This window comes from Drosophila obscura, unplaced genomic scaffold (genome assembly GCF_018151105.1).
Source record: "Drosophila obscura isolate BZ-5 IFL unplaced genomic scaffold, ASM1815110v1 contig_56, whole genome shotgun sequence".
Lineage (NCBI taxonomy): Eukaryota > Metazoa > Arthropoda > Insecta > Diptera > Drosophilidae > Drosophila > Drosophila obscura.
This window is the reverse complement of record NW_024542846.1, coordinates 99,237-120,836: the sequence shown is the minus strand read 5'-3', so window position 1 is coordinate 120,836 and position 21,600 is coordinate 99,237. Positions and strand designations below refer to the sequence as shown.

The following is a 21,600-nucleotide window of genomic DNA, read 5'->3' as shown; positions in this document are numbered from 1 at the left end:
TAGAAGCTCGAGAACAGAGCCGCTCCAATCAGAATATCAACTGGCTGGGGCTGGTGAAACTTCTGATCCGCCAGAGGTATGTTGGAGGGCATGTTCCAGCGATTAATGTCGTGGATACCGTTGGGTTGGTTACCCGTAATGGTTGGAGCAATAAGTGCCGTAATGGTCGCGGCATAGTTGGACGCGTATGATTCCAGTTGGATATCGACGCAGCATCCTTCGGATATGGCACACGAATCGCCTAGACCAGAAACGGAAACTTCCGACTCTTTCTTCTGTAGCTGCAACTGTTGAGCCAGACGAGAAGTGACGAAAATGCACCTGCGATCCAGAATCGAGCAGGGCACGGCAAGGAATCAACATCCCGGAGCGACTCCTTACGCTGATTATGGCAGTGGGCAAAATCACAGCGTCCCGTCGATGACTCTGGGCCAAGAGCGACGTGGCTGACGATGTTACGGCATGTTCAGCGACAGAGGGTATCGCGGGAATTCGTAGAGTCGATGTTGATTTGACGAGTTGAGGCAGAATGGCTTGAGAAGTGTAGGACGAAGACTCGGAATGAAGTAGTGTGTTATGCTTAGCACCACATACTCGGCAGGATCGTGACCGACATTCACCTTGCTGATGGCCTGATCGGAGGCAGTTGGTGCATAGGGATAGCTTATTAGCTTCCTGGAGCCGAAGTCGAGGAGAAAGGTTGCTGAATTGAGAACATCGATATATCGAATGTCCGGTGTCGCCGCAGAGCGCGCAGGCAATCGGCTTGAAGGTAGTTGCAACTAGGCAGTGTTTCCGATTGCTATTAGTGTACATTTCCTTAGCGTGCTCCTGAGTCTCCAACCTCTGGCATCTCTGCTCCAGAAAAGCGGTAAATTGCTGGCTTGTGGGTATGCTATCCATTGACGAGCATTCCTCCCACTTGGCTTGTGTGGCGCTGTCCACTTTCTGTAGCAGGATATGTATCAGAATGCAGTCAGCTATCTGGTCCTTTGTCCCCATACTCTGCAAGGCCCGCAGATTGGCATTTACAGTATCTGACAATGACCGGAGCTGGGACACAGACGAGGTCTCAATACGCTGCACACCCAAAATGTCGGTGACATGTGCCTGAAATATTAAACGCTTGTTATTGAATCGTTTATTAAGAAGGTCTAGGGCGATGGGATAGCTGGCGTGGCTGAATTCTAGCGAAGAGATTGTGTCTAGAGCAGGTCCTTTCAGGCAGGATCGTAGGTGCTGCAGCTTCTCCACATTCGTTAGGTCAGAATCCTTGTCAATTATGGAGGCAAACATGCCCCAAAACGCAGCATATTTCGCGTAGCCCCCGCTGATTCGGGAAGCTTTAATTCCGGCAGGCGAGGCCGACTCTGCACTATGACTGTAGCTGGGGCCTCTCCAACATGATCCGTCCGCATTGTTGAGCATGGGAGCATTGTGGGCTGCCGCTTGTTCAACTCGCGCTTCATACGAATTTCCAGCATGACCACGCATTCGTCAAACTCCTCCCCTCAAGGGACTGCCAATCTCATCGAGATCAATCCTCTCCAGGGCATTATGGTGCTCGTTGAACGAAGCGACCAGATCCGCTAGCAACTTTAGTCGCACATTTAACTCCTCCTCACTGAGTTCCCCAATCCTCTCCTTGCCGACGGCAGTTTCCATCTCCGTGCTGCTCCTACCATGGATTGCACCTTGCGCTTGTTGAATGCAGCTTCCGAATCGACGAACAAAGGTGAGGGGGAGAGATTGAAGGGGTGCTATTAGAAGCCATCGTGTATGCTCAGTAGAAAGCTGGGTTTAGAGTCACTGAGCGAGTGTAGAGGTTAACAGCCGGTGAATAACCTCGAGCAGTTTTACATGAACTGTACAATCGATCGCAGCGCTCAAAACACACGGTCTTGCAGTTTTACAGATCAGCAGCGTGAGCTAACAGTTTGAAACGCACTAAACTTGTGCATCCGACAACAACAAAGGCATGCACACTGAGAGCACGAAACCGAAACGAAACAGCAGCAAGCAAGCAGACCGCAAAGCAGATGACGCGAGAACCGTTTCTGTTGCTTGTGCACATACGACAAACCGAAAAAACCGTGGTTCAAAGCCAATTTATCCAACGAAAATGTTATGTTTTTTGTGATAAAATTTAACAAGTTTATGTTTCTATCACGTCGGGGTCACCAAATGTTGAGCTACTGAGCTTCTTCAGTAGCGTTGTATTGCGATATTATTAAAAAGGCGATGATTGTTCAGTTAATGTATTCACAGTTTATTGTACTTAAGTTAATATATATGTTTTATCCAAAACTAGCGAAAGGTGTGCGGATTTGATAACGAGAGTTAACGATGGGTCGATTGAAGACGCGGGGGCCGGTTCAAGACTGTTGAAGTTGTTAGATTTATGTAAGGTTTAGTTTAGAACTATGTGGCAGGCAGGTCACTGTGCCAAACAGCAAAACGTTTAACTACGGAGATGATCGAATCTGAAGTGTCTTCTGCTTTCTCTGACGAGCCTCCACCACAGCGGCTGTCGAACGCCGACAGAGAGCAAAGCACCAGACAGAGCATAAGCAAAGCAAACAAAACAGTAATAAAGAGAGACGTTACTTTTAAGAGATGTTACATATGGTCTCTTTGCTCATTGTGCTGCCATGGGCCGGCGCTTAGCCGAACAATACCCCTTAACTCTTTTTTGAGTACGGGTATAATTAGTGGATTGTAAGAACAGGTATATCTTACTGGCTATAATTTTAAGGGATAATTCAGGGGATAGGGTGTGATAAAGATTATTATAATTAGAGCATAAGATTCGAAAAGGGTCGTGTTAAGCGTAATTAGACCTACAGAAGGGTAAACGAAACGGACGAAAGCAGGCCAAGAAGTGCTTCTGAGTCAACAAGCCCAACTAGGAGCTTGTGTACAAATATAACGCCGTTACAAATTCTGCGATGGCGCAAAGAAGTGAGGTCTAAAAGATGTAGCCTCGATTGATAAGGTGGCAAGATTCTATCCGAGTCCCAGTTATAATTACGTAAGCAAAAATTAAAAATTGTTTTTGGACCGACTCGAAAATGGACTGTTGCTCCTTGTACTGTGGACTCCACACACAAGAACAATATTCCAGAATCGGACGAACCAAGGAGACGTACAGTGTTTTGGTGACATACGGGTCATCAAACTCCTTGGACCAACGCTTTATAAACGCTAGAACACCCTTAGCTTTATTTACAGTTGCAGCTATATGGCTATTAAAACACAGTCTATGATCGAAAAGAACTCCAAGGTCATTAGAACTCGAAATTCGTTCGAGGGCATGAATTCCTAAAGCGTACGAGACAAAGTGTGGAAAGAGAAAGAAAGAGGAGATTTGTTGAACACCAAATTTGCAACTCGTTTAGGTCGAGTTGAAGGCGTTTGTGCAGGTACCAATCAGAGTAGGAGAGATAGATTTTAACATCGTCAGCGTACATTAGTGTAGAGGAGTATGTTATAACTTGAGGAAGGTCATTCACAAATAAAATAAACAGTAGTGGACCTAAATGACTACCTTGTGGCACTCCTGATGTAACATTAACGACATTCGACAACACATTAGTAAACAAAACACGTTGTGTGCGGTTAGAAAGATATGACGAAATCCAGTTTAGAAGATTAGTGGGGAAACCAGTTGAAGAAAGCTTGTGAATGAGAAGAGAATGGTTCACGGAGTCGAAAGCCTTGCTAAAATCCGTGAAAATTACGTCTGTTTGCAGGGAGCTTTGAAATCCTCGGTTAATTGCAGAAGACAACTCGAGAAGGTTTGTCAATGTAGATCGATGTTTAAAAAATCCGTGTTGCGATGGAGATATCAGACTCCTGCATAGGTGTTGCAATTGCCTGGTAATAAGGAACTCAAGCAGCTTTGGAATGGCGGAAAGCTTAGCAATACCTCGGTAGTTCTCAATGTGAGATCTTGAACCCTTTTTGTGAAGCGGAATGTCTGGACGTTGATATGCAATGACTGCACCATCAAGTGGCCCATGCGACACCAAGCCGAAGCCTGTTACGCGCGGAACCCAGGCAGAAACGCAGCCCTCCTCCCGCCCAACCGACCGAGGGGCGCTGCCGCATGACGCGCGACGCGTGTTACCGAACCGATCGCGAGCATGCAGGAAAGATAGGTGTTAGACTAAAATTCGAGGAAAATTAGAGCTAAACACAACTCAAAGAGCTAAGCATGCAAAGATAGCTAAAAAATATAACTAATTACGGGAAAGGTATGTTAGTATTAGTGATTTAAGAAGAGGAAGGGAATTAGTAGTTGATATTATGTGGTAAAGGGAATTGAAGTCCGAGCAAAGTACCCTAAATGGTTCGTGCAAGGAATAATTCGATCTACAAAGCGGAAGGAAAAGAGGAATGAAGTTTCTAGTAGATCTAATAGGAATCGTAAAGTTTATGCGGCTCAACAAGTCAGGGCTATCTACATCACCCTTGATCAGGTTGTGCATAAAAATCACACCAAGCATTTTTCTACGACTAACTAAGGTTGGAAGGTTTATTAAAAGCAATCTACGAGGATAAGATGGCAGTCTCACACCTGCATCCCAGTTAAGGCCACGCAGAGCAAAAAGTAAAAAGTTTTTCTGGACTGATTCTATACGGTCCTGGTGTACTTTGTACTGGGGGCACCATACACAAGAGCCGTATTCTAAAATCGGACGAACAAGCGAGATATAGAGAGTCTTCGTTATATAGGGGTCGTCAAATTCCTTTGACCACCTCTTTATAAACCCAAGCACACCCATGGCCTTATTTACCATGGTAGAAATGTGTTCAGAAAACTTCAACTTTGGGTCTAATTTAACACCAAGATCATCAACCAAGGTAATTCTCTCAAGAGAACCACCGCAGAGGCTATAAGGAGCCAATAGGGGGCTGGAGCGATGAAATGTCATTACTTTGCATTTCGAGGCATTTAGGTGTAACATATTTGCACAACACCATGATTGAAAGTTATTGAGATCGGATTGCAAGCGAGAGTGAAATGAAATGTCCTTATACTGGACACAAAGTTTAACATCATCCGCATACATGAGTACTCGAGAGTTTGTTAATACTGAAGGCAGATCATTAATAAAGAGTGTGAATAGTAGGGGGCCTAGATGGCTGCCCTGTGGTACTCCAGAAGTAACCTTAACAGGTGAAGAGAAGGAGTTTTTGAAGAGGACTCTTTGAGACCTAGAACAAAGGTAGCTAGAAATCCATCTCAAGAGATTAGGCGGAAACCCTAAAAGGTCAAGTTTTTGTGCTAAAAGGGAATGGTTTACAGAATCAAATGCTTTACTAAAATCAGTGTAAATGACATCCGTCTGCAAGTTACCTTGAAAGCCTTTAATGATAAAAGAGGTAAACTCTGATATAGGATTCGTTCCAAATCACTGGAAGACAGGACCGTTCCAATGTTCGGTTGAAAAGATATGTAAACGGTTTGCATAAGGACTGGGCACAGTATTTTAAAATACAACTTGGTACCTTGTCTGGACCCGCCGAGAATGATATGTCAATAATTGACAAGCCTTCTAGAACATCACTTTCCTCAAAGAAAGGCAGATAAATGATGTTGGCATGAGGTAAATGGTAGGGATACGGAGTGGATGCATGGTAGATATGTGACGAGTACGTTGATTGGAAGAAGGTGGCAAATAAATTTGCAATACCAGCAGCAGATTCTGAGTTGTTTTGATAATGAAGGGATGGAGCAAATGCATTGGACTTACGTTTAGAATTAACGAACGAATAGAATTTTTTTGGTTCACTACGAAAATGTTTACTACATCGGGAAAGGTATCGATTATAACAAAGACTATTAACAGTGAGGAATTGAGGACGAGCGGAGGAATATTGGGCGAAGACAATCATAGATCCAGTATTTTGATACTTTTTATAGAGCCAAGTTTTTCTATTCTTTAAATAAGACAAATTCTTGGAGAACCAAGGAGGTTTTGACGACAAAGATTTGATGACAATAACACCGGAGCGACTGAAGGCGGATTGACTAACGGCGAGGCATGACCGCTCGGAGTAGCAAAGAATTCCGATGTATGTAGATGAGAGGCAGGCGTTCCAACTCCAATAGGTTGCAAGAGGTTGTTGTTATCGGTATGAGGGATTTTCCGTCTAGGAGATTCACTCAAGAGTTTGAGGCCAAGAAATTTTGTTTCCAGGGACAGGAACTTGTCGTTGAGAGCGATAAATTGCTTCCGGACATCCTGAAAACCAGTACGAGTCTGTCTCATTAAAGTGCGCATTTCGGCCTCAATCTCACGGCAGGCCAAACATGACCAAGTCAGACCCATGCGTTTTGAGATGAGATCGTGTAGACGTCCAAAATTACCCCCACCAGCACATTTTATATGGGCGACATTGTCGCACAGCCAACAGCAGAGGAATGAATCGCCGACTATGTTGCCTCCAAATTCGCATTTCTTTGCACTGCAGACAAGAACCATTTTTGACAGTAGTTGAATCACTGTGCTCGAAGAAAAACTCAAAGTGGGAGCGCAAGCGATATAAGAGTGCAGGCAGCAGAAGCGAGCGACGATCAGCAGCAGCGGCAGACGATCCAGCGGAGTGACGAAAACAAACGGTGAAGCTCACGAAATAGAGACACCGAGAGAGCAATTCAAGAAGATGCAGATGCAGGCGAAGTCCAGTGAGAGTGAGAGCAAGAGAGCTTGCACTTATGCTCTCCAGAGCGTGTGTTGATAGGCGATTGAACGGATGGAGTACAGTGAGCGCAGAGAGCAATGATCCAAAGCGGAATGGATAAAAGCACTAACAAATTGCTTGCGCACGTCTGATACGCGTTCGAAATATAAAGTTATTATTAACTCAATTGTTAAACAGCGAAACACAGATAATTGGCACAAAAAAGGACCAATTATGATGAGTTTAAGATGTACACGATTTGTTGTAATTAATATTGAAATTAAATTGGCAAAAAGGCAAAAAATGCAGGAGCGAGGTGAAAAGACGACCGGCTTAAGCAAGAGCAAGCGTATCTTTTGATAAGACCCAACAAAACATTTTTTGGCGGTGTAAGGTTCCTATTTCAGGCTGGGACATGCATCAGTCTGTCCAGGGTCCTCCTAAAGAAATTTGTAGATGTATGGGAACTTCAGGTTCGGTGCTGGCCTTGAAAGGTCCGAAAGAGCAGTAGGCAAGGTGGGAGAATTGATGACGCGATAATTTCTGTTGGTTTTGGTTATTATTAAATACTTTTATTTGTTTTTCTTGTGTATAATTCGAGACCTGCTGGTCTTTCTAGAAGTGCTGTGAGCTGGTGGACTGCTTTAGTGTAGTGTCTTGTGTTCGTGACTGCCTAGTGCAGTGTCTTGTGTGTTTGGACACTAACCATACAGTATATAGATGTGCCAGTTCATACAACGAAAGGGGCGCAAGCTGAGTGTTCTGTCCCGGCTCCCAGCGCTTCGGCTCTGTGAGGCTGAGACACTCGGGTCGGGAGCCAGGCCATTCGGGTCGGGAGCTGGGCCGTTCGGCATGTATGACTCATGTCGGGAAGCGAAAGCAAGCTATGAATTGCAAATGTATTTGTAAACAGACACGACAAAATGTTGTATCAATTTTTATTTTCCGAAACCGTTTTGAGTTTGTTTTGAGTTTCGTTTCCAGGTTACGTAAATGTGTGTGTGCCATGTATTCACACATACTGTGCTTGTGTGTGGGCTCTACAATTGTTGGCCGCTTGAATTGGTTTTTCGTTTTGTTTTGAGGGCTGATGTGATGTAGCGACCTATTCAGGGCCGGATTAACCCTCAATCGGGCCCTGGGCAACCATCAATCTGGGGCCCTCCTTTATTTTGTACTTTTCTCAGTGGCTATTATATTTTGTATTCATTATTTGGAGTTCTGTTTTTTCAACAAAATTTTTCTGTTATCTCTAGGAGGGCCCTAGCCAACTGCTAATCCGGCCCTGGACCTATTCCCGTCGTAAGACTTCATATTTTCTTGGTGTGTTCTGTCGCTCGACTCGACGCGGGTCGGGTCGAGGCATTGACGAAGCCGAAAGCAGAGGCAAAGGCAAGCCGAAAGGAGAATGGAAGAAATACCCCGCGCGCCCGTCACAACATTAGCTTTTCAAAACAAAACGAAAAAATATTTTATGAACGGCTTCGTCGCTACATCACATCAGCCCTCAAAACAAAACGAAAAACCAATTCAAGCGGCCAACAATTGTAGAGCCCACACACAAGCACAGTATGTGTGAATACATGGCACACACACATTTACGTAACCTGGAAACGAAACTCAAAACAAACTCAAAACGGTTTCGGAAAATAAAAATTGATACAACATTTTGTCGTGTCTGTTTACAAATACATTTGCAATTCATAGCTTGCTTTCGCTTCCCGACATGAGTCATACATGCCGAACGGCCCAGCTCCCGACCCGAATGGCCTGGCTCCCGACCCGAGTGTCTCAGCCTCACAGAGCCGAAGCGCTGGGAGCCGGGACAGAACACTCAGCTTGCGTCCCTTTTGTTGTATGAACTGGCACATCTATATACTGTATGGTTAGTGGTTTGGACTAGAGGTGGGCATGGACCGTGTTTTCTTCGTGTCACGTCGTGACACGATGGAAGCCCGCGTGTGCGTGTTGAAAAACTAAATTTTGTCCATGGGCGTGCGTGTTCGTTCAGAGCAAAATCGGCTCGAAAAAACACCACGAACAATAAAAAGTGTTACCGGTTGTCGGTTTTTATGATTTTTGAGTGTGTCTTAGAACTAGTTTAGTGTGAAAATTAACTAAAAAATCCCAAAAGCTGCATAACCGATCATTTTGTATCGATAGCTCTTTCTACCACCACTATTCATTTATAAGTCGGCGTCGCTTCATTTTCGTAAAAATGGAAAAACTGCAAATTCAAGAAGCGATTCGCAAGAACAACCCGAGTTATAAATAAATAAAACCAGAAAAAACCAAGAGCAGTGTATGGCAGACATTTTCGTTTATTGAAAAGGATGGAAAGCTTATCAACTATGTGTGCTGCTTAAAATGCAAAATGGTTTTTACTTATTTGTCAAAAAACGGCACTGGCCCTCTAATCCGACATAAATGCTCAATGGTGAGAACCAGCAAATCAGACAACCTTGGAAACCTATGCAAAAAAAAAACAATTACCAAAACGAATTTTGGACAATTTGTCGAGAAAGCAACTGGCATTTGTGGCCAAAGATTTGCTGCCATTAAATGTAACCGAAGGTAAGAAATACCCACCGAATCAGTGTTGTGGTCTATGATAATGTGAGAAAAATCGAAATTATCTTGTAGAACATTGGTCGGCACGGTCATTTGTGCTGCTGCTGACGTACACGTGTACATTAGTGAACTGCACAAAAAAATACAATTTTTCCGTCATGTTTTATTGCGTTTAACACACACAACACGCACAGAGACGCATTACGAAAAAAAACGCCGACCACTGCAATAAATAGTATGTAAAATATTTCTCACATAATCACAGACCTAGGCAAAACTAATGCAAAACAATCGTCATTCAAGATATTTGTGTACATTTAAAGGAAATGGTTTTCGAGAATATGCCCAGGAGCTTATAAACATCGGCGCAGATTTTGGCCGACAATGCGTTGACGACCTGATTGTATCAAGGAGAACTCTCACAAGGGATATTTTGGAGGATGAGTACACAAAAACAAAATCGAACCTTTTAAAGTTTCTTGAAAATCAAGATATTGCTTATACAACTGATATGTGGACGGATTCGCATACCCAAAAAAGCTTTATATCCGTAAGCGCCCATTACATTAATGATTTTTTTGATTTAAAGGTAGCCATTCTTGGCATCAAAGAATTCGAGTACGATAAAAAAACTGCTTCTAATATACTAGCTCAATTTAATTGCATTCTTGATGAATTTAACTTAAAACTTAAGAGTTCTATCGTAGTAACAGGTAATGGAGCCAATGTTGTTTCCGCTTTTAGTTCATACCTCAGGGAAAGAAGTATATGTGCACTTTTTAATTTGCTTATATTTTCTATAAACGTAACGGTATATTTTTTGTAGGTATGCAAGTTTGTACTCTTATCTATTATAAAGATCTCCCACTCCAATGTTCCTCTTTGCGCTTCATTCTTTGTACCGTTTTAAATAATATGTGTAACAACTCGTGGTTTTCAAAGGCAATAAGTATATGTGCAAGCTTAGATTATTGTGCTATCGCGTGCGGGTAAGCTAAGAAGTGTGATCCAAAAAAGTTATTTAATCAGCAGAATGTAAGTAAACTTGTTTTTATACGTTTGGAGACATAAATGTTTGTTATAATTTTGATTTTACGGCAGAATGCCACGTGGAACACATTTGTCGGAGGGAGATCGCGGTCTGATCAAAGGGCTGGCCGAATCTGGCAAGAATACTTCTTATATTGCCGCTAGACTAAATCGGCATAGAAACACAATAGCAAACTTTCTCAAAAATCCGGAAATGTATGGAAAAATAAAGCGAAGCGGCAGACCCACTGAAATCGATACGCGGTGCAAGAGGCAAATTCGTCGTCTAGCCGTTCAAAACAACAAGTCTTGCATGGAGATCAAAGGTCAACTGAAGCTTGACATATCCAAAAGACGTATAAATCAAATTTTAAACGAAACCGAAATGGTTACATATGCTTCCCGCGACGCTGTACCGAGGTTATTGAAGCGCCACATAACCGCTCGACTAGAATTTGCTGAGAAGTACAAATTTTGGTCAGAGGAGTTCACTAAAGTTATATTTTCGGATGAAAAAAAATTTAACTTGGACGGTCCTGACTCCTGCCAAAAGTATTGGCGCGACAAAAGGCAACCACGGCAGCACTGCCATAAACGAAACCACGGTGGAGGATCATTAATGGTTTGGGGTGGATTTGGGTATGCTGGGAAGTCCCCACTTTGTTTTATACCCACCAGAACAAATGCAGAAATGTATGTAGAGTTTTTGGAAACAATACTCATTGAATTTGCTGGAAACCTTTACGGGGATGAGTGGATCTTCCAGCAGGACAACGCGCCCATCCACTCGGCACGGAAAACAAAAAACTTTTTGCAAGCTAGGAAGATTCCCTTATTGCAATGGCCAGCGATCAGTCCGGACCTTAACCCAATAGAGGATCTTTGGAGAATATTATCCAACAAAATTTATAAGAATGGACGCCAGTTTGATACGGTAAATGACCTCAAAAAAGCATTGCTACAGGAATGGGATCAAATTAACCCTACAATTCTAAAAACTTGGCAACCTCAATGCCCACCCGGATAAATCAAATTTTCACTAAAAAGGGAAAGCATATAAACTATTAATAAGCAAAAATAAAAATTAAAAAAAAATAATTTCATTAGTATTTTTAATTTTCATTTAGAATGCACATATACTTATTTCATATGAATGGAAAGTTATTCATTTAATATTTAGTTATTCTTAAAGTTTATGAAAATAATATTGTTATTTTTTTGTTAATATGTACCTTTACTATATATATAAAAAAAAGTTTAAATCATTCTCTTTGTTTTTAATAGTTTTTTTGTAAGTAATATCAATGCACATATACTTCTTTCCCTGAGGTACAAACGTCTATCATGTGCTTGTCACAACCTTAACTTAGTTATGGACGATGTTTTAGAAAAAAATCCAATTTATCACATACAGTATCTTATTGAAAATTGTAAGAAGCTGGTAAAATATTTTAAGCACTCAGAGTTAAACAATAAATTGTCAAAAACTTTAAAACAAGACATCAGAACTCGTTGGAACTCAAAATATATAATTCTTAACAGCATAAACGATATGCAAAATGAAATTCAGAGCTTACTTCTTCGAAAGAATGAGCTGAAAAGAGTGTCTGAAATAGATTTTCATTTGATCAGTTCACTGTTAGTGTTTTTGAAGCCATTTAAAGAATGCTCAGAGCAGCTAAGTTCTGATAAAGAGACAACTTTTAACATATACGTTCTCTGGTATGAGAAACTAAAAAAACATTCCCAATTGGATGCTATCGATTCAGATATATGCTTAAACGTAATACATTAAGCTCGTTAGAAACCCATTTTCAGCCGTCAACAGCGCATAATGCAGGTCTTTTTCTTAACCCTCCGTTTAGGGAGCTCAGTATTTTAAGCCCAGAAAAAAAGGAGCAAGTGTTGGCCACTGTCAAAGCGATGCTAATTGACTGTACGCAGTCATTTTCAGACAATAAAGACTCCCCTGATAAAAGCTATCAACCTCCTTGCCATGTTTTCGCTGAGTTTCTTGATATCCATCAAAGCAAAAAAACTAAACTAGATAAAACAGATGTACACAAGGAGTTACAATTTTACTATGGAGCAGTTTCATTGCCGGATACAAACGTACTAACATTTTGGAAGAATGCTATAAACATGAAAGGGTTACAGCTTTTAGCTAGAACGAGAAGGAACGTGTGAGTCGCTTCTGGGGACGCGACTCTACTTATACCCGTACTCAGTCAGTATATACATTTTTGAGCTTATGATTTTTAAGAATTTTAGAAAAAAAAAATTTTACATTTTACATTTTTTTGCTACATATGATATCTACATCTACAAATACAATGTATATTCTACATCTAACATGTAGATTGTACATGTTCCAATTAGATTCTACATCTCCTCCGCTAGGGGTTGCTCGCGCACTGAACGCGGCAGAATGTGCGAGCGAGAAGGAAAATGAGATGCGTTGTCGTGGGCGGAAGGGGGAGGGGAAGCAACTGAAAATTTCTTCATTCTGGCTATAATTATGATCCGATCTAGTTCATATTTGGCAATCTGGTAGATATGGGCATTCTCTACGATACTGCGTTTTTAGTTTTATCGTATCTTTAAAATTGTGCCTGCCACAGATTTTCGTCCTTTGTGTGGGCGGAAGGGGGCGGGGCGAAATTCTGAAATACACTTGTAGCAGTGTGATATCACATAAGTCTGGAAACCAAATTTGGTTTCGCTAGGTCTTATAGTCTCTGAGATCCAGGCGCTCATCGAGACGGACAGACGGACGGACAGACAGACAGACATGGCTATAACGACTCGGCTATTGATGCTGATCAAGAATATATATACTTTATGGGGTCGGAAAATTTTCCTTCTCTGCGTTACACACATCCACTTTTACCACAAATCTAATATACCCCTTAACTCTTTTTTGAGTACGGGTATAAAAATATTGAATATTCCAGCCAGCTCGGCTACAAGCGAGAGGGTGTTTTCTACCTCAGGACAAATATTAACCTTGATAAATTGTTATTTTTATATAAAAATATCTAAGTAAAAACGTATATGTAATTAAAATCTATGTTAATAAAGGGATACAAAAAAAGTATAATTCGTGTATGTAAGTAAGTATTCGTGTTGGACCGTGTTCGGAAATTTTTTAGCCGTGCGTGTTGAAAATTTTCATTTTCGTGTCGTGTTGGGTCGTGTCGGAAAATTGCAGTCCATGCCCATCTCTAGTTTGGACTGATGGACTGCCTAGTGCAGTGTCTTGTGTTCGGGCTGACGGACTGCCTGCTTTTTCGGCCGATCTTGGCCCTTTTATGCAGCTGGCGACCGCACCTGAGATAATTGCCCGGAAATAATTGCTTATTGCTAACTTATGATTATTGGGTGGCCATAATAGTGGGGCGTGGTAAGTGGGTCGAAGCTTGGTGCTTCGTTGACAATTGTTAGTGGGTCAGTGGGTTTTAATGAGACTGCATCGAGGTAGGTGCGGGCTGCAATTGAGAATTGGGTTTCGAAATGGGGTTTTGCTAACTAAGATCGCCAAGAAGTGGGTGACCGAGAATTTCGTGCTGTTTTCGCTGATTGCGAAATAATGCAGAATGGGTAGAGTTGTTGATCGAGAGTTCTTAATTTTATTAATTACGTACGTTGCTTAAGATTATTTTATTTTCCGGATGTGCTGACACCCCGAACCGTGGTTCGTTGGCTCTGCGTATATCAGTTTGATTATTGTTGCCGACCAGCGTGGATGCGCTGATACTCCGTCGTTTGTGACGAGCCATGGCTAGAACCATGGTTCGTTACAGCAGGATACATTGCCCTCGCAATATATTTTGTCGGACTGAGTACATGAGTTACATTTTTATAACATTTTTCTGAATTGTTTATTTCCGTTTGTCTTATTTTCAGGTGGCAACAGGAAATCTCTGAAACAGTATTTGAAACAGTAAATATTGAGACCGATAAGATTGAACAAAAAAAGAAAGCTAAACAAAAACAGCACTTTGATGCAGATGAAAAGGAATCTGATTGCATTCTACACGGGTATATTAAAAAACTAGGAGGATCTTTTGCGTCATTATGGCAGACAAAATATGCAAAACTATATCCAAACCGGTACGTAATATGATTTTAATATTTTAATACAATCGATCGTGCAAATTATGTATTCAGGCTGGCTCAAGTTTTCACTTACTTCTGCGATATTTTTTTTTCAATTAAGATTTGTTTTGTTATATGAAAAGCCGTTTAGATTTCATTTCGGCGAGGAATATGTTGCCGTATTGAATACGAAAATGCTTTCCGTTTTCAAAAGTAAAGAGAAATTTTTTGCGAATGTGAAAACCAGAGCCTGCCTGATTTAAGATTAGAAGGAACTTTTAGGTCACACACATACTATAGCTGAAAGAGGATCCAAAACCGGATCAGAACGGATCTGAGCTTTTTTTTTTTAGCCAGTTCTATTTTGGCTGGGTTCGCACGCTTTCGGCTGAGTTTAAAGATTTAAACCATTTTTTGGGGTTTAAAACTAGCTCAACGAAATGTTTTATTTTATCATATAGCTGCAAAAGTAATCTATACCTGTATACATTTTTGTGAAGGCCTGTTTTTGTAATCAACAACCCACAGCGTATGCCGTTGCTCCAACGACCTAATTCTTTAAATATATCCTTTTTGGCCAATGATTTCCGCTAATCAAGTTTTCGATCCCACCAAGAAAGAAGGAAAATTCGCGCTTTTTCGACCGCCGCAACCAATAACGAAAATCTGTGGCAGCCACAATTTTGAATATACGAGAAAACTAAAAACGCATTATCGTAGAGAATGACCATATCTATCAGAATGCCGAGTCTGATTAAGATTGGATCAATATTATAGCTAGAATGAAGAATAATTTTCAGCTGCTTCCCCCATAGAACGAGACCACGCTACTCATTCGCTTTCTCGCTCGCACACTGTGGCTTGTTCAGTGCGCGAGCGCCCTCGAGTGGAGGAGATGTAGAATATACATGGTACATGTTGAATCTACATTTTAGATGTAGAATATACATTTTAGATGTAGATGGCAGATATGGAAAAAAAACAAGGAAAATATAAAATACTAGCTGTACCCTGCCACGTTTCGCTGTGGCATATTGTGGTTGCACACATAACAACAAAGCATAAGTTTTAAATACTTTTAATTTTTTAATTTTGTTTTGTTTCATATTCCTGGAGAATCTTGTTCAAAACAATAAAACCATTTTCAGACACCTAAGTTGTGGTTTTCATAGTTAGGCCAGAAACTTAAATAACAACATACGTAGTTGTGGGTAGAGATGGGCATGGACTGCAATTTTCCGACACGACCTAACACGACACGAAAATGAAAATTTTCAACACGCAATATCACGCACGGCTAAAAAATTTCCGAACACGGTCCAGCACGGTCCAACACGAAATATTATACTTATTTTAATACCTTTATTAACATCGATTTTAATTACATATACGTTTGTATTAACATATTCTTGTATATGTTTAACAATTTATCAAGGTTAACAATTTATCAAGGTTAGAGCTTAATAAGCGTGTACGGAGTTCATTTATTATTTGTCCCGAGGTAAAAAACACCCTCTCGCTTGTAGCCGAGCTGGCTGGCTTTCATGTTATTTGCATTCTTCCAAAATTTTAGTACATTTGTATCCGGCAATAAAACTTTATTTTTTTTGTTCGTCTTGTTTTTTCGTGCCGATTTTGCTCTGAACGAACACGCACGCCCATGGACAAAATTTAATTTTTCAACACGCACACGCGGGCGCATATCGTGTCACGACGTGACACGAAGAAAACACGGTCCATGCCCACCTCTAGTTGTGGGTATACAATATTTTTCGTTTCTCCACTCTGCGCTTACATATGAAGCCTATCTGGTTTACCGACACGGCAACAGGCAACATACAATTGTCTGTGTGAAAAGCCATCCGCATCTAAATCTAAACCCCACAATTTCAGAGATTGGCCTTGAGCTTTGTTTATTGTGATTGCAAAAGCCAATCGAATGGGAAACAGAAAATTTTTTTATTGAAATGGAGAATCAGTCGGGATCATGGGAATCCTAGAAATAAAAACATCTTTACCTTTGAAAGGTCCAGTTAAGATCGTTGCTTCGACCACGTTGTTCATCCATTTCTTGTTCGCGAGTCGCGTACCTTTGTCGAGTTATGGCTGATCAATATTCCGGAACATAATAATTGACACCTGTTTTCAATTTCATCGACAACTCTTACTGCATTCCTGTCTCCATTCTCGGCTTCAACACCAAAAACTTCCATATCGATTGATTGATTTCATGAAATTGCAATACTCAACGTTTATGTGCTCTTTGTATGATTTTTACACAGTCGAATAAGGAACCACCCAACGATTGTATAGTAGAGTACTGCATGAATAATAAAAAACAGGCATTGGAATTAACAATGCTCAAAATGAATTGAGTGAATTCGAATGCTATGTCAACAGAGTTTGAGTGAGTGAGTGCGCTGACGTAAAACTCATACACACAACATTGAAACGAAAAGGCACGGTCAGCTCAAAGGAAAGTGAAAGAATGCATAGAGTGCACGGCAATAAATCGAGTTATTCGAATCTCTCTGTCTCTGCCATTTCTGTCATTTCGTTTTGTGCACTACTTCATTCTAACTCATACAACCGAATATTGAAAAGTGTGAGGCACACACCACACTCCCATTCGTATAAACTCAATTCATTGTGTGTGTGTCACTCACCCAACTCAATTCAATTCGAATGAATTCTATTGGAATTTTTTTTTTAATGGAGCTACGCAGATCTCTATTGTCTACCTCAATATCACCAATTCGAAAATTGTGTAAAATTGCCGAAGTCCCGCCATCTTCGGTTGAACGTCTCCTATCTATACTATAAATTTGTAGAAAAAATGTGTGTGTAAAGGGCTATCTCCTCAACGAGTGCACCAAATTGTATGCGGTTTTTATACCCGTACTCAAAAAAGAGTTAAGGGGTATATTAGATTTGTGGTAAAAGTGGATGTGTGTAACGCAGAGAAGGAAACGTTTCCGACCCCATAAAGTATATATATTCTTGATCAGCATCAATAGCCGAGTCGATATAGCCATGTCTGCCTATCCGTCTGTCTGTCTGTCCGTCTGTCTGTCTGTCTGTCTGTCTGTCCGTCCGTCTTGTTGAGCGCCTAGATCTCAGAGACTATAAGAGCTAGGGCAACCACATTTGGTTTCCACACTCATGTGATATCACACTGCTACAAGTGTATTTCAAAATTTCGCCCCGCCCCCTTCCGACGACACAAAGGACAGCATTCTTCATTCTGGCTATAATTATGATCCGATCTAATTCAGATTCGGCAATCTGGTAGATATGGGCATTCTCTAGGATACTGCGTTTTTAGTTTTATCGTATCTTTAAAAATGTGGCTGCCACAGATTTTCGTCCTTTGTGGGGGCGGAAGGGGGCGTGGCGAAAATTTGAAATACAATTGTAGCAGTGGGATATCACATGAGTCTGGAAACCAAATTTGGTTGCCCTAGCTCTTATAGTCTCTGAGATCTAGGCGCTCATCGAGACAGACAGACGGACAGACAGACATGTCTATATCGACTCGGCTATTGATGCTGATCAAAAATATTTATACTTTATGGGGTCGGAAAAGTTTCCTTCTCTGCGTTATACACATCCACTTTTACCACAAATCTAATATACCCCTTAACTCTTTTTTGAGCACGGGTATAAAAATGTTGGTCAAGAATTATTTTTCTTTCTACTTTTCCCGAGTTTTTAAAGTCAAAATTTCGAAAACAAAATACCGCAAAAACTGATGAAATTTGAATTTGAAAGCTTAATATCGTCCAGGCGTTAAGCTGCAGATACAAAGTGTCTTTGTACGATTTATAGTTGCATTTGGCAGCTTTTCAGAACTGCAAAGTTCTATGCAACCAGATATAAGATACTTAAGTTATGTGAAAAAAAGCACTACTTTCAGGTAAAATTATTTTTGAGTCGTTTTGGTCAAACGCCTGCAAGTTGACCGTTTATCCATAGATTTTGATGAGCAATACCTTTGACGACGCCTAATCAATGCGTCTATCTAAAACCAAAAATGTTGGCCAAGAATTATTTTTTTTAAAGTCCAAATTTCGAAAAAAAAAAAATACCGCAAAAAATGATGAAATTTGAATTTGAAAGCTTAATATCTTTCAGGCGTTAAGCTGTAGATACAAAGGGTCTGGGTCGGATTTACAGCTGCATTTTCAGAACTGTAAAGTTCTTTGCAACCAGATATAAGATACTTAAGTTATGTGAAAAATAGAAGCACAACCTCTGAAAAAAACCATGAAAAATAATACCAGATTTTAAAAATTCTTTAAAAAAAAATGACACCATACAAAAAATAATAAAGTACTACAACAATTTTTAAATCCGGAAATCTATCAGAAAAAGTCAACCAAAATGACAGCCTAAATAAAAAGTTCAATTTTGTCGAGTAGTATTATCATTGTTTAATTTTGATGAATTCATAAACATTAAATTCATTTAGTAAGCAGCGAAGCCTGCGGACTTGCTAGTACAAAATATATCCATCGTCTCCTGTTACCGTGTTGGCTGCAAATGCTCGAGGATGTCACTTGGAACATTTCCCGTCGACCATGAATTGTGAACTCGGGTTGAGTGTACCGCATGGTCAATGGATCATGTTCTTGATTACAACTGCATGCAAATCTTTATCAACATCAGGCCGTAGAATCTCAGCGCATATCACATCGTCGATTTCGTCTGTAGTGATTTTATAATCACCAAGAATTAACAGCAGCATGTGACGTGATGGCAAAATCGTAAGTGTTCCAACGTTGGTTGTATTACCATCATTCACAACGGCATCTCGCAAATGAATATATTCCTCGGAGCGAAGTTTCGTCTGATTCAATCTGAGAAACGCAAACGTTGTTTCAATTTTCCATATATATCCACCATTTACTTCTGAAAGAACTGACATTTCAATTGTCCTCGTGATTGTCCTCGTTCCTCCGAATCACTGCACGGCTTTCTGCTGGTTCCATAATAATCCTCTTTTGTCTTAGCCGATTCGGCTCAAGCTGCGATTCCCGCTTTTCCTCATTCCCATTCGAAACATTTCTTCTCGTAATTTTTGCGTTGCGAGTACAGCCACTCAAATTCGTTTTTGTTTGGGGCATTATTTCGTTTGTGACTGAAACAGGAGAGAAGGACTCTCGATCAAAAAGAAAGTTTTTTAGTGAATCGATAACAATACTAACGTTTGACAGCCCTGGAATATCCTACTTTATATCCTACTATTGACATAAAAAGTTGATACAAAACGAGCTTAAACCTTAAAAACTGTGCTTAAATTTTGGGGTCAAACGGTTGAACAGCTTATACTTTTTTTTTTCTTAAAGCATAGTAAGAAAAATTCCCATCAAACTTTATATAAAACGAGAAAAAACGTGTGAGTCGCTTCTGTGGACGCGACTCTACTTTTATACCCGTACTCAGTCAGTATATAAATTTGTGAGCTTATGATTTATGTAGAATTTTCAAATAAATTACATTTTACATTTTTTTTGCTACATATGTCATCTACATCTAACATGCTTATTCTACATCTGAAATGTATATTATACATCTACAATGTAGATTCTAAATCATCTCTGCGAAAGGTCACGCACTGCATACGGCAGAGTGTGTGCGAGCGAGAATGAAGCGACTCACACGTTCCTTCTCGTTTGTTTTGCAACAATATATGCCGGCACCAACACAATCCCTTAATTATACCCGTACTCAAAAAAGAGTTAAGGGGTATATTAGATTTGTGGTAAAAGTGGATGTGTGCAACGCAGAGAAGGAAACGTTTCCGACCCCATAAAGTATATATATTCTTGATCAGCATCAATAGACGAGTCGATATAGCCATGTCCGTCTGTCCGTCCGTCTGTCCGTCTGTCCGTCTTGATGAGCGCCTAGATCTGAGAGACTATAAGAGCTAGAGAAACCAAATTTGGTTCCCAGACTCATGTGATATCACACTGCTACAAGTGTATTTCAAAATTTCGTACTCAAAAAAGAGTTAAGGGGTATATTAGATTTGTGGTAAAAGTGGATGTGTGCAACGCAGAGAAGGAAACGTTTCCGACCCCATAAAGTATATATATTCTTGATCAGCATCAATAGCCGAGTCGATATAGCCATGTCCGTCCGTCTGTCCGTCCGTCCGTCTTGATGAGCGCCTGGATCTCAGAGACTATAAGAGCTAGAGAAACCAAATTTGGTTTCCAGACTCATGTGATATCACACTGCTACAAGTGTATTTCAAAATTTCGCCCCGCCCCCTTCCGCCCACACAAAGGACGAAAATCTGTGGCAGGCACAGTTTTAAAGATACGATAAAACTAAAAACGCAGTAACGTAGAGAATGACCATATCTACCAGATTGCCGAGTCTGAACTAGATCGGATCATAATTATAGCCAGAATGAAGAAATTAATTTTCTGTTGGTTCCCTCTCCTTCTCCAGCGCTGCTGACGCTACTGATTCTCTTTCTCGCTCGCACACTCTGCCGCGTTCAGTGCGCGAGCAACCCCTAGCGGAGGAGATGTAGAATATGAATGGAACATGTACAATCTACATGTTAGATGTAGAATAGACATTGTATATGTAGATGTAGATAGCAGATGTAGCAAAAAAATGTAAAATGTAAATTTTTTTTTTTTCTAAAATTCTAAAAAATCATAAGCTCAATAATGTATATACTGACTGAGTACGGGTATAAGTAGAGTCGTGTCCCCAGAAACGACTCACACGTACCTTCTCGTTTATTTTAGTAGACATTCCCAACTGGCACTGTTTACAAAACACAGCTGATTTATTCACCCTGTTTTAGCTATGTTCCACAACCGGAATAACTAGCAAATTCCTGGCAGCATTTTTCCGCTGTGCTGGAGACAGGTCTTCAGTTGCTATGTGCAAATCGTTTTGAATTCTCGAGCTCATTAGCAACAGTCAAATCGCAGAGTTTTGCGATAACCGAATAATGGCTGATAGTATCGAGCAGTGCGTCGGCAATGTAGTCAACCTGCTAAACACGAGTTTGGCTAGTCAATATTAAAATGCAAGTTTTACAGGCTTCTGGTGGGTGGATAGCAAAGCGTTCGTATGAGTAAAAAAAATAGCTTAGGAGGTATGGGCTATCAAAGTTGAAAATTATTTCCGTTTGCAAAAATGTATTCAACTTTTATTTACATACTGCCTCTTTCAGGTAGAATA

The 21,600-nt window shown here is 40.6% G+C and overlaps 1 protein-coding gene across 1 annotated transcript in view; it reads left to right on the top strand.

Annotated features, from left to right (window-relative positions):
- The window catches only part of LOC111076206 (G protein-coupled receptor kinase 1), a 163,760-nt gene that overhangs the window by 130,322 nt on the left and 11,838 nt on the right, over positions 1–21,600 (top strand). Inside the window, exon 13 of the mRNA XM_041595346.1 lies at positions 14,197–14,403. Coding sequence (XP_041451280.1) covers positions 14,197–14,403 — 207 coding nt within the window. The remainder of the gene's footprint in view (positions 1–14,196; positions 14,404–21,600) is intronic.